The sequence below is a fragment of the Panthera pardus genome, unplaced genomic scaffold (assembly GCF_024362965.1).
Source record: "Panthera pardus isolate Hobbes unplaced genomic scaffold, ASM2436296v1 HiC_scaffold_22, whole genome shotgun sequence".
NCBI lineage: Eukaryota > Metazoa > Chordata > Mammalia > Carnivora > Felidae > Panthera > Panthera pardus.
In genome coordinates, this window is record NW_026526788.1 from 61,823,127 (window position 1) to 61,836,937 (window position 13,811).

The 13,811-nt window shown below is 39.7% G+C and overlaps 1 protein-coding gene across 1 annotated transcript in view; it reads left to right on the forward strand.

Annotated features, from left to right (window-relative positions):
* The window catches only part of CFAP58 (cilia and flagella associated protein 58), a 105,934-nt gene that overhangs the window by 886 nt on the left and 91,237 nt on the right, over positions 1-13,811 (forward strand). Inside the window, exons 2-6 of the mRNA XM_019459373.2 lie at positions 4,955-5,236; positions 7,295-7,443; positions 10,134-10,290; positions 11,141-11,335; positions 13,668-13,805. Coding sequence (XP_019314918.2) covers positions 4,955-5,236; positions 7,295-7,443; positions 10,134-10,290; positions 11,141-11,335; positions 13,668-13,805 — 921 coding nt within the window. The remainder of the gene's footprint in view (positions 1-4,954; positions 5,237-7,294; positions 7,444-10,133; positions 10,291-11,140; positions 11,336-13,667; positions 13,806-13,811) is intronic.

Genomic DNA, 13,811 nt, shown 5'->3' on the forward strand with positions numbered 1-13,811 from the left:
ACGTCACAGGATCGGTCCCAGCCAGGGTCAGCCATATAGTTTGTGAGGCTCAATGAAGATGCAGAGCCCCTTGTCAACAAATTATTAAGAATTCCAAAGTGAGACAGCAGAGCATTAAACCAAAGGTGGGGCTTATCTGAACAAGGGGCCCTGGGCACTCTCAAGGTTTTATGTCTAGGGAACCAGACCGGTCCGCACTTCTCTCATCACCATCATGCCCCCACTCTTATTCCAGTTCCTTCTCATATCTCCTCACATCCCTCACCATTCCATCTCCTCCATATTTGGTCCCTCCTTCCTGTGGGCAAAGATCCCTCCTTCTCTTATCATACAATCCCTCTCCCACCCTCATCTTCCTCACTCTCAGGTAGGTGCCTCACACATCCATACTGTGGTGGCCACAATACTCACCCCATTACCTACACTCATTCGTGTCTCTTTCCTTCCCATCTCTTCCTCCCATTCCTTCTAGCTCTCCTTTAGTTTCTCCTTTATTTGATTTTTAGCATACCTTCCTTTTCTCCCTCACCAGTCATCTTGGTTCATTTCATTCTTCATTTTCCACACATAAGCCCAGATACCAATACCATTAACAATTTATTTCCCAGTCTCCCTTCTCCTGCATTATCTCCCCTCATTTCTTGCCTTCTTTTGTTTTTCTTCTCACTTGATCTCAGCCAGGTTTTCCTCACCTCTACTTCCACAAGTCTCCATTTCCACTCTGGCCTCATTTGTCACTGCAACTCTCTTGTCCTTTTTCCTTGTTGTTCTCCCCACTGAATGATATTCCCAACACCTACAACAGTGCCCGGCAGATAGTAAGCACTTAATAGACAGGTGTTGAATGAAGGAACATCATAGTTCCTTTCTGACCAGTTCATGTTGAAATCATGCTTCTAAAGTAGGTATCATTATATGCTCTAACAATGTAGACACCAAGACACCAACTGGTTATGGGTCACAGCTCAGAGATGATTTTTGCTGTGCTTTTAGTAGTAGCATATATATATATACACACACACACACACATACACATATGTATCCATATACATATATATGTGTATATATGTATATATATACACAACACACATATATGCATATTTATTTATTTTGAGAGAAGGAGAGAGTAAGCAAGCAGGAGAGGGAGAGAGAGAATGCCAAGCAGGCTCTACAAAGCCCATCATGGGACTGCATCCCATGAACCATGAGATCATGACCTGAGTGGAAATCTGGAGTCTGACACTTAACCGACTGAGCCACCCAGGTGCCCCAATAGTAGTATATTTTTAAAATGACAATATGAACAAATCTGTTTGTGAATGTTTTTAAAAAACCTTTTCTTTCTTTGACATTTTTCCATTCCTATGCTAAGTGCCAGGTGTACAGGGAAAACCTGGTCTGCAAACAAATCATCAGGCTAGTGATCAAGTGTTGGCATTAATACCATTTACACGGATGGAACTGAGAACATTGCTATGATAAATTTTTGTGTGTGCTCATGTTTAGCATCAACAAGGGGAAAACACAGGGCGGCAGCACCACCATATTTCCTTAATATGATTTTTTTCTTCTTTGTGGAATTGCTGTGTTGTGATGTTTACAGTAAGCTGCTTCTCATTGGGAAGAAAATCTCTCTGCTGAGTTTAACATTAGTGCTAATGTTATACAAAATGTTATAGGTAGGCTTGGTACTCCACATCTACTTTAAGATGTGGATTCTTTTTGCTTGCATGTAATCTTTAGAAATCAATAGTACAAGTGTTTTTGAAAACCAAAAATACATAGACTTTCTCTGTATTGGGCAAGACAGGCTTGTTAAGGCAGAAGGTAAACTAGACTGCTTACCCCGATTCTGCAGGGTGAATTTAAATTTTACTTTATTTTTGGGATTGGAGATCATCTCAGTTGATTTCTTTGATTAGCAATACAGTGTCGATCTTGGAGCTCTTTTTCATGTAGAATATCAAAGTGTAATGTTGCATACATAAATAAGTCCTCTCAAACTTTATCAGATCAGAAGTTTTGAGTGGGTCTGTGGGCCTACAGATTAATTCACTCCATATTCCTTAGAATGCCATTCACGGCCTCCAGTCTGTCTTTAACTTCCTGTCTAGTCTTCTCTTTCCTTCTCCCTGTCATACTTCTTACTCTTTAGCTAACTTGAGTTTTTTTTAAATTTTTTAAATATTTTTTTAAATTTATTTTTGAGAAAGAGAGAGAGAGAGACAGAATGCGAGTGGGTTGGGGCAGAGAGAGAGGGAGGCGCAGAATCTGAAGCAGGCTCCAAGCTCCAAGCTGTCAGCACAGAGTCTAACGCGGGGCTCGAACTCATGAGCTGTGAGATCATGATCTGAGCCGAAGTCAGACGCTCAACCGACTGAGCCACCCAGGCACCCCGAGCTTTTTTTTTTTTTTTAATAGAATTTATTGTCAAGTTAGCTAACATACAGTGTATACAACGCTCTCTGAGCTTCGGAAGTAGATTCTCATGATTCATCACTTACATACAACACCCCCAACTTGAGCTTCTTAACCAATCTCAAATCCTGGATACTTTCTGGGCCTGAGCCTTTGTTCAAGCTTTGCCATGGGCCAGGCATACCTTTTCCCTCCACATTCACCTGTGAATATTTCACTCTCCCATCTGGGCATACTCAAATACCACCTCCTTTAGGAAATTTGCTTTCATTCTTGCTGCTGGGAGTAGTTCCATCTTCCTATAGGTCCTTGTAGAATTTTGAATCCATTTTATGGCATGTATCAAATTCTGTACTTCCACTATCTGAAAACATACTCCATCAACTATTAATGTATAAATTCCCTGTGGGAGGGCTGTTTATTCCTTACCTTGGTACCTCCTACGAAGGCTCCCTCGTTCCAACTTACAAATAGCAGATGTTCAATAAATATTTGCTGAATAAATGAAGAAATTTATTAACCACCCCCATTCTTTTTCATTATTTTGCTGTGTCTAACAAGGAGAAGGTGTATTAGTTTACTAGGCTGTTACTCAGCCATAACAGAGTACTGCAAACATGGTGGTTTAAACAGTAGACACTTCTTGTCTCACACTTTTGGAGGTTGAAGTCTGCAATCAGGATGTTGGCAGGACCATGCTTCCTCTGAGACTCTAAGTAAAATTCTTCCTTACCTCTTCCTAGCTTCTGATGGCAGCCAGTGATCCTTAGCTTTCCTTGGCTTACACCCTGTTTCTGTCTTCACGTGGTATTTCTTTCTTTCTTTATTTTTATTTTGATGTTTATTTATTTTTGAGAGAGAGCAAGAGAGAGAACAAGTGGAGGAGGGGCAGTGAAAAGGAAACAGAGGATCCAAAGTGGGCTCCAGGCTGACAGCAGAGAGCCTAATGCAGTGCTCGAACCCATGAACTGTGAGATCATGACCTAAGCTGAAGTCAGATGCTTAGCCAACTGAGCCACCCAGGCGCCCCTCGTGGTGTTTCTTCCTTCCTGTGTTTGTGTCGCTGTCCAAATCCCATCCTCTACTTTTTTTGCATTGAGATAGAATTGACATGTGACATTGTATTAGTTTTAGTTGTACAACATAATGATTATATATATATATATATATATATATATATATATATTGCAAAATGATTATTACAATAAGTTTAACATCCATCACTACACATAGTTACAGTCTTCCCTCTTTTTATAAGGACACCAGTCTTATTGGATGAGGGCCCACTCTACTCCAGTGTGACCTCAAGTTAACTGATTATATATGCAATGACTCTACTTCCAAACAAGTCACATTTATAGGTTTATAGGTACTGGGTGTTAGAACTTCAACATACCTTTCTGGGAGACAAATTCAACCCTTAACACTAGGGAAATAAGAACTCTTCAGGTGCCTGGGTGGCTCAGTCAGTTGAACGTCTGACTCTTGATTTCAGCTCAGGTCATGATCTCGCGGTTGGTGAGATTGTGCTATTGGTGCAGATTCTGCTTGGGATTCTCTCTCTCCCTCTCCTTCTGTGTCTCTCCCCTGCACCCTCTCCCCCCACCCCCAAAATAAATAAAATAAACTGAAAAAAAAATCTTATTTAACTGACTCCGGGTTCTCATCTAAGTCATAGCCAGATGTGTTTGAATTGTATCTGTATGTCCAGGCTTTTTTTTTTTTAAAATAATTTGTTGTCCAGCTGATCATGGAAAGCAAATCTAGAGAAGACCTGTGAACATTGCACAAAGGGCATCTCAATACACCTGTGAAGATGACCTTGTCTTATCATTTTAAGAGATAAAAATGATGGAATAGCTTTTAGGGGAAGATTCCATATTTCGGATGGGGTTCATTGTGAGTATGTGTGATATCATGGTATCCACACCAAGATTCCGTATATCTGACCATAATATCCCTTGGCTTTCTTCTGCAGGATGAAGTGAAAACAAATCAGGGCTTGGAATAATCATAACAGATATCAAAATTTATTGAGTGCCTCCTCTTTGCCAGGCACTTGGCCAAGTGTTTAACATGAATGATCCTGTTTGTTTATTTTTTTGAAGTTTATTTATTTATTTTGGAGGGGGGAGAGGCAGAGAGAGAGGGAGAGAGACAATCCTAAGCAGGCTCCGTGCTGTCATCATGGCGCCCAATTCAGGGCTCAGTCTCACACCATGAGATCATGACCTAAGCTGAAATCAAGTCATGCACTTAACCGACCAAGCACGCCTAATGAATGATACTATTTAATCTGATCTTTGACACCATGTGGTAGGAAATATTATTATCCTAATGCATATGTGTACATATATACATACATCAGGGGATGAACAAGATGTCTTTCCATCATATAGTCTTAATGTTTCTGTTTTTTCAGTGATTTTTATTTTGCTTCTATGAAGGTCTTGTATTCATAGATAATAATAGCAACCCCTGAATAGTAACATAGACATATTGTAATACTCATTCCCCTTCCTGCTCTTTTGTACAGGAAAAGAGTGAGAAACTAGTGCTGGAAGAAACTGCATTTGAAGAAATCGAAAGGGATTTTCAGGAGGTTCTCAATGAACTTTCGGGAGATAAAAGTCTGGAGAAATTTAGAATTGAATATGAGAAGCTTCATGCTGTCATGAAAAAGTCTTATGACAATGAAAAGCGTCTGATGGCCAAATGCAGAGAGCTAAACGCAGAGATTGTGGTTAATTCTGCAAAGGTCGCCACTGCCCTGAAGCTCTCCCAGGATGATCAGACCACCATTGCATCCCTGAAGAAGGTCAGTGATCTCATAGAAACAGAGCCTAAGGAGAGCTGCCATAAATGCATCCTATATTTAAAACGTCATTCTTTCCTTACATTGGCAGCTCTAGGCTGGTAGTAAGTGAGTTATTAAGTAAAAATCTACATGATTTATATATTCATTAAGCCTAGGGAATAATGTTATTTTCAAAGGAAATAATTAGCCTGGTGAATTTCACTGGGCAGAAAATAATATAGAACCTTGCTGGCTTGCTTTCTAAGAAGTACCGGGTTAGCAGAAAGAATGAGAAGTAAGGAAATGTAATATTAGGGACCTTGGTAGGTCTTGTTTGATAGAAGATGAGTAATTAAATATCTCATGATGATAGCTTGTGAAGGATATTTTTTGAAGGATATTTTCATGTTTCTGCTTTTCCTACTGTTTTAGAAGAAATTGCCTTGAGAATTCCTAGATAGTAATTTTCATGATCTTGTTTCCTCCTTGATCCTCCCAATTCCTTATAATGGGAGATCAGGGATTCAGTCTGGGGGCTACTGAGGAAGCATGGTTCTACTTTACCATGGAGTTTTTCATCCTCAAGTGTGTTGCATTATTTTGAGGGTAAAATGTAAATGTTCCTTGTTGCTCTCGGGGTGATAAGAAGTTGAGAGATTTTAATTTATAATTAAAACCCGAGTGGTAAAAAATAACTCATAAACTTTTTAGATAATTCCCTTGATATCATACAATGAAACATCAGGCAATTTAAATGAATTTCCAAGACCAGTGCAAATTATGACATCTGTTATCTTAGAATTTACTTTTTTTAAAGTGCTATTTTCTAATGGCATTTTCTTCTCTTTGCTGGAAAACCAATAAAAGAAGGCTTTAAATCATTGTATGATGAGGAAAAAAACCATTTTTTATTGCAAATTAAAAAACTGTAAATGGAAGTCATGAGCTGGTTAAAATATAATTGGTGAAGTTGATTTGGACAAAACTTCGTATAATTGTATTTTCATTTAAATACCCTTCATTTGTTTTGCTGAAAATAGTACATATCGTTGCTACAGAAAAATATACCCTGTAATTATTTTGAATCACTAAATTATGTGAAGTTACCCAAGACTCATCTATCTCTCTTTCATGTAATGGTGAGCACGAATTTGTGTAAATACTCTCTTCCACTCATTTTATTCCTTGTCAACATAAAAGCAGAATGTTTTCACCTTAAGCTTATAGGTTCTTACCTATATGAAGGACTCACATTGCACTTGACAGAACTTAGCAAGAAAATGGAGTGGTGGGGTAAAACTGAAGGCTGTTACAACATTTACTATGCTTTGTTCACTTATTTGAATGGCTGTAATTCACTTTTAAGTATTTATGTTAATATTCCACATTGGATTTAATAATAGTAAGGAAGCCAAACCTGCATGAGTCCTTGTTCCCATTCCCAGCTAGGGCTTTGCTTTTCCCCTGTGAGCATCTGATGAGAAGATCTGGGAGGGGATTTCTGGAATGGGAATTATCAAGGCTGTTATGTACAATTAGGTGACAGCAAAGACCACCTTGCTATGAATTGTTCTAAAGCTGACATAGCCATCCAGGACCCCTTACTTGAGACCTGACTACAAAATAGATTTTTTAAAAATTTGTAATCGATCAAGAGCTTCAGATTTAGGGCTTGGATCCAAGGCCACTCCTTATTTTTTTTTCTCCATAATATTTGGGCTTGGAAAACACATAGGCTTTTGTTTTTTAATTTTGTAAACCTATCTTAACATTTTTATTAGAAATATCCTCCTAGTTATAGTGGCCCTTGCAAGATGTGAGCCTTGTAACCCCACTCACCTACACAAGGAAAAATACCATTTGCCAGGACCCCTTCTAACACTGCTGTTCAGTATCGACTAGCTCATGTTGAACAATTTAGTAAGTCAATATAAATGGAATGCATAATGTATAATATATAATCTTCTTCCCCATAAATGACAACTATATTGGAGTTGTTTTATTATTCTACTTACTCAGTTTATCTTGCATCTGGATCCTAGTTTGGTTTTTCTCACTGATGTGCCGTGGCCCATATAGGAAATCGAAAAGGCCTGGAAGATGGTGGACTCGGCCTATGACAAAGAGCAGAAGGCAAAGGAGACGATCCTTGCCCTGAAAGAGGAAATAGTGAACTTAACCAAACTAGTCGAGCAGGGGTCTGGACTGTCACTGGACCAGGATAGCAAGTAGGTCATAGACTTGTTAATGTATGTTGAACTTGCTTTTGTGGACGCCCCCTTATTCAGCAGATGGCCTGGGGTTTGCCGTGTCACCTTGAACATTCTTTATGATACAACAGTCTTCTTCTTTGGTAGTTTCCCGGAGATTGTTTTCCATCTATTGCTATTTTTTGTTTTCAATGCTCCCTTTCTCCATACCCAAGAACTCATAATTTGTGATTATATTAAACTTTTGGCTCTGCAGGAATATGTACTACAATTTCAAAATGAGTAAATATTTTAGATTTCTTTCTCTCAAACTTGTGTGAAATGGAACTTGCTGCCTTTCTGCTCTGATTTCCAGCCCCTTCCCATGCTCTGAACCCCCATTAGTCCCATCACCATTCTTCTAACTTCTCTGGTTCTAGGCCAGAAAACAGATTCTAGACCGCTCTTTTAACCCTGAAAGCTTCGTCTTGTTGATTCTGTCTTCTAATCATCACTTGTGTCTATCCCTGCTCCTTATCAGCAGTGCTAATGCCTTGCTTCGGGCTCCCCATTCTTGGCTGGATTTGGCGATGGACTGTTAACTGTTCTAGCTGCCTTCAAGGAGACATATCCCCTCTTCACCATCTTCCACACACCAGATTAGGCTTCTGAAATGTGTATCTGAGTGCTCCCATCTCCAGCACATGTTCCAAACACCTTCAATAGCTCCCCACTCCCAAAGAATGCAGCCCAGTCATGAACATGTCTTTTAGGGCCCTACATAGATCTGTTCACCAGCCTTGCTAGACTCATGTCCCGAAACACCATGCTTGCTGATGCCTCAATACTTTTGATCATGCTGTTTTTATTCCAGGAATGCTTTTTCTTTATTTCTCCACACAGTAAACAACTATGCACCCTTCATGACCCATCTCAAACACCATCTTAATTTCATCACTGTTGGCACCTCTATTTCAACCTTCTCCCTACCCCTAGCCTCAGTGAGAGTCACTGTGTTCTCTGTTTCTGTAGAACCCAACATGTATCTCAAGTATGGCATTGATCACATTGTATCGAAATTATTTGTTGAAATACTTCACTCTCTGTTAGGCTACAAACTCTTGAAGGAAGACACTTTTACCTTCCCTCTAGGTGTCTAACACTGTGCAAGGCATGCAAAACCTTGCATTAGTTTATGAATCAGAAATGATCACACACTTCCTTAGGCATTTTTTTTTAAGTTGGCTCTGTACCCAGTGTGGAGCCCAGTGCAGGGCTTGAACTCATGACCTTGAGATCAAGACTTGAGCTGAAATCAAGAGTCGGACACTCAACTGACCAAGTCACCGGGATGCCCCTTCCTTAGGCATTTTTCACCAACTCTAACTGCTGCCTAGGTTTCTTATGTTTTCTAGATGCATTTATCCAACGTTGAGAGATAGTTCTAAGTGCCAGGGTTGGAGGAAGGAACAGGAAAAACAAAAAGAAGATGTGATATCTGTCATAATGGACTCTATTTTCTCATTAAAGAAGTCAAGCATCATCAGAGCAACTACTGAAGAGCAATGTGAGGGAACTGATCAGTTAGGAGTTTTAATGAGAGTTGGAGCACAGTGAGGAGGGGAACTGAAGAAACTATCTAGTCCTAACAATGTGCTTAGGTGTAGCTGTCTTCAGAGTAACCTCAGAATTTGAAGTTTTGTTTCTGGAGAAGAAGTTGAATGCAGTTCTGAAAGTTCCTTATTAAATACTTATGTTCTACCAAAGTTGTTGGTAAATAAACATTGTCAGAGGTGCTTCCAATGGTCATTTGATGACTCAGTAGTGAGTACCTCAAGTTCTCTATTTTCTCAACTCTCATGTGGCAGCCTTGTTCTAGACCTTCATTCTGCTGCACAGGTCAGATCAGACACAGTCTTTCTATTTCAAGAACACTAATTCTGCAGAAAGTCATGCCAAATCATAAATAATGTTTTTTTTTTAATGTGGAAGTAACTGGTTAACAATTCAAATCAACAAATATCATCACATACTCTCCAAAAGCTGGCAACATGAATGATTTCCAAATTTTGTTCTTGGGAACATTTTATCAGAGTTGCATCCCTTTGGTGGAAACTAATCTCTATGGGTGAATGATTAGAAAACTGGCAATGTGTATTATTTGCTTATTTTTATGCTTTATTTTAGACTTTATAGTTGTGATCATAGCCCTCCCTTGGGTATATTAAACAAATAATTTCTTAAATTAACATTTTCTTTAGGATTAATTACAAGAGTTGACAGTAGCTGTATAGTCTTATTGTAACAAATTCAAATAATACAGAGGTGTGGCAACTAAGGAGTAAGAATTACCCCTCCAACTCTTCCAATGCTATATTCTACTTTTCAGAGATAACCAGTTACCAATTACCAGTTTGGATCTATTTTCTTGGACTTCTATAAAAATGTCTATAAAACACATACATACACCTATATACAGACACTGTAATTATTTAAACATCAGAAAAGGGATCATGTTATATATATTATTATTGGAATGTCTTTTTCAGTTAACAACTCACAAGCAGCTACCATGTCCATGTCAGGGCATAAAGGTCCTTCTCTTTCACACTTGAATGGTGTTAGTCCTTGACCTCAAGTCTTTCCCATGAAAATGTGCTCAGAGGGTGATAGGAAGGGCTCCTGAGAAGATGGCCTTTTAGTCTGACTCCAGTGTTCTTCTTTTTTAGTATCCGAGATTTACTGAAGTTCAAAGAAGAAGTGATAAAGGAGCGAGACCAGCTCTTGTCAGAAGTGGTGAAATTACGAGAGTCCTTAGCTCAGACTACTGAACAGCAGCAGGAAACGGAGCGATGCAGAGAAGAGGCAGAGCAGACCATCAGTCAGGTCTGCTTTGTCATGGAGGGCAAGATGAAAGAACATTACCTTCTAGAAGTCCTTCCCATATTGTTCCTCTCTCAGATTTACCCCCTGGTGCCCAAATGAAGCATCCACAGGTCTGCTTATTTGTCTGGTTTGTTCTTACAAGAACAGTTATACTTGTTCATTTCTTCTCAACATTCTGTGTCTGAGAAGTCACTAAGACAGGGCACTGCTTACAGTTTTGGCTTAAGAATGTGTCCCTGGCAAAGGCGAGAATGCTCTGCATCTGGAGATGGTGCAAGTAGTTCCCTTGGCCCTTCTCCTTTGTAAGGACCTCTTTTGAACACTTTTTATAATAACCCAGGAGTCAAATAGATGATACACACATGCAACCCCTAGGAGATTACTTTGAGCATGAGATAACAGATTTTTCATAGATTTTTGACCATCCTGATAAAGCTATAATGCTTTATGTAATAACATCCAGGACTCATGTGAAACATAATTTAATGTTTAGGGTAACTGGCGACATTTTATTTAGATCCTATTGATAGAGAATTCGGTGAATTCTTTCAATGTTTAACTCTCCAGAATTCTGGGTTTCCCTATTTAATTGGATCTTATACCATTCTTTGTGGATTTGTTCCCACCGTTAGGGTGGATGTCTGGTGTTAAGGCTCTGGAAAACAACACAGAACATTCTCGAAAAGTTTGAACGTTGGGGTTCAAAGATGACTGTCCTGCAGGGGAAAGGCTACCACGAGGTGACTGCCCCGAAACTAGAAGAGTTGAGATGAGGAGCAGCTCAGCTGGTTGAGATCTGTCCTGGGGAGGGCTTCATCCCTTTCCTCCCCTATCCTTCCTGTGCCCCTAGTTCCGACAAGAGATACAGCAACGTCAGAATGAAGCGTCACGGGAGTCTCGGAAGAAGGAAAAACTGGAGAAAGAGCTCAGGCAGATTCAGACAGACATGGACACCAGGCAGACGGAAATTAGGGCCCTGCAGCAGTATGTGCAGAAGAGCAAGGAGGAGCTTCAGAAGCTGGAGCAGCAGCTGAAGGAACAGAAGGTGCGCTGGGTGTGGGCTGCGCCTCGGTCCTCGCAAAGACAAGAAGGGGGCCTTTGGAACACTTTGAGTTTTCTCTGGAAAGGAGCAGACTCTCTGCACTAGAGATGTTGGTAACACAGCACTGGGCACTGCATTGCTCTTTGAAGAGCTCGTATGGGTATCTATGACCTTTTCTCCCCCAGCTCCAGCAGGTTAATTTCTTTTTAACATTCTGTTGATGTGTAATATACACATAGAAAAGTGTGTAAGTCAACAGTGTACAGCTTGATGAATTTTCTCCACCTGAACATATCTTGGTCACCTGCACCAGGCCCAAGGAACAGTACGCCAGATGTCCTTTTGTGCCCCCTCCCAGTCACTCTCTCCCTTAAAGGTCACTTCTATTCTGAAACCTAAGCCGAGTTTAGTTTTGTCTGTTTTTGCACTTTGCAGAAATGCACTCATACAGTCATGCAATGCTCTTTTGTACTAACTTGCTCAATATTTTGTCTGTTTGTGAGATTCATTTGTGTTGCCACATGGTTATAGAATGGCACTATCCAGTATGGTAGCCACTGGCCATGCATTGCTATTTAAATTTAAGTTATTTAAAAATTTTTTTTTAATGTTTTATTATTTATTTTTGAGACAGAGAGAGACAGAGCATGAACGGGGGAGGGTCAGAGAGAGAGGGAGACACAGAATCTGAAGCAGGCTCCAGGCTCCGAGCTGTCAGCACAGAGCCCGACGCGGGGCTCGAACTCACACGCCATGAGATCATGACCTGAGCCGAAGTCGGACGCTCAACCGACTGAGCCACCCAGGCGCCCCTAAATTTAAGTTATTTTAAATAAAATGAAACAAAACAAAATCAAACCTCAAGTGCTCAGTTGAACTAGTACCATTTCAAGTGCTTAATAGCCACAGGGCTAGTAGATAACCTATTGGACAGAACAGATAGACAACATTCACATCATTGCAGAAAGTTCTGTTGCACAGAGCTCAATAGAACATTCACCGTCATAGTGTTCCTTGTGTGACCATAACATGGTTTATTTTTAAGCGGCTTATTTTTAAGTTTCAAGTTTAGGAACCCATATTCAGTCTATCTGCATTTTAAATATGGTGCTATTTTTAATATTTCCCCTATAACAGCAGTTGAAGGTAACTCAAATAGTAATAATTGTGCTCTGTCTTTTCTCATTTCTTAAAGAGGCAATTCATATAATTGAGAAAAGTTGTTTCTTGAAAATAGTTTCTCTTAGGAAGTTTTCAAAGAATTGCCAAGACATACAGCATTTTTTCCACTTAAAAAATAGATATTAGAACACATTTCTTTGTCAATTGCCTTATTAATATTGTATAAAGGCAGAAATCAGATGGGTAATACACATTGTGCAAGTATCCACAAGAAAAACGAGACTTCTTTGAGCATGAAATTCGAGAGGTTTTTGAACATCACGATTAAATTACAGTGCTTTGTTTAGCAATATCCAGGACTCACGTAAAACACAATTTCATTTTTAGCATAGCTGGCTGTATTTTGTTTGGTCCCTATTGATGGGAAATTGGATGAAGTCTTTCCATGTTTAAATTTTGCTTGCATCTAGTTATATTTTGGGATAACTGTCTAAACTATCTTCTCTCTCTTTTCCCTTCAGCGCATTTTCTCCCCCTCCATCCTCTCACTAGTCTGCCAATAGAAATGATGACGCCCCGCCCCGCCAAAAAATATAATCCTGTTTTTATAAAACTGTGTCTGCTGAGGATAGGCAAGGTAGGGAAGAGGAAACCCCATTGACACTGAAGTCAGGCAGATAGAAATCATTCCTCTGCCGTTCCACGGTTTTGACTTGAGTTGGATTTAAGGGGAATTGTCTCTGTGCTGGTGTTAGTGAATGGTTCTGTCCAAGAAAATGTTGTAGGCATGTTAATGCAGGATTTGCTTCTGAAGATGTGGCTTCCCAGCCCCACAACTGATAAAACCCGTTTGAATCTCTAGCTCATTTGCAATGATTATAGCAATTGTTGCATATGTGAAGCTTGCCAAACGGCAAACAGGCATTAAAATATTTATCCACCACCTGTGAACAAGACTTCCCAAGGCTCTCAGAAAAAAAAAAATTATGCGCTCTGTGTTATTCATTAGAAGGTGTCATTTTCCTCAGCCATTTAACATTCATCATATTTGAGTGCATTAGTGCTTTCACCGGGGATAAAGAACAATTTCTACAAAGACAAAAAAAGTGTGGTTGCTGTGATCATCCCAGGAGGTTTGCAGGGCCTCCTGTGTGGATATGCAGATATTGTAATCAGATTAAAAGCATTAACCAGCTCATTATGCATCTTTCAGATATTGAACGAAAGAGCTGCAAAGGAACTGGAGCAGTTTCAGATGCGAAATTCTAAACTTCAGCAAGAGAATGAACAACACAGTTTGGTTTGTGAGCAGCTATCCCAGGAAAACCAGCAGAAGGCATTGGAGCTCAAAGTAAAC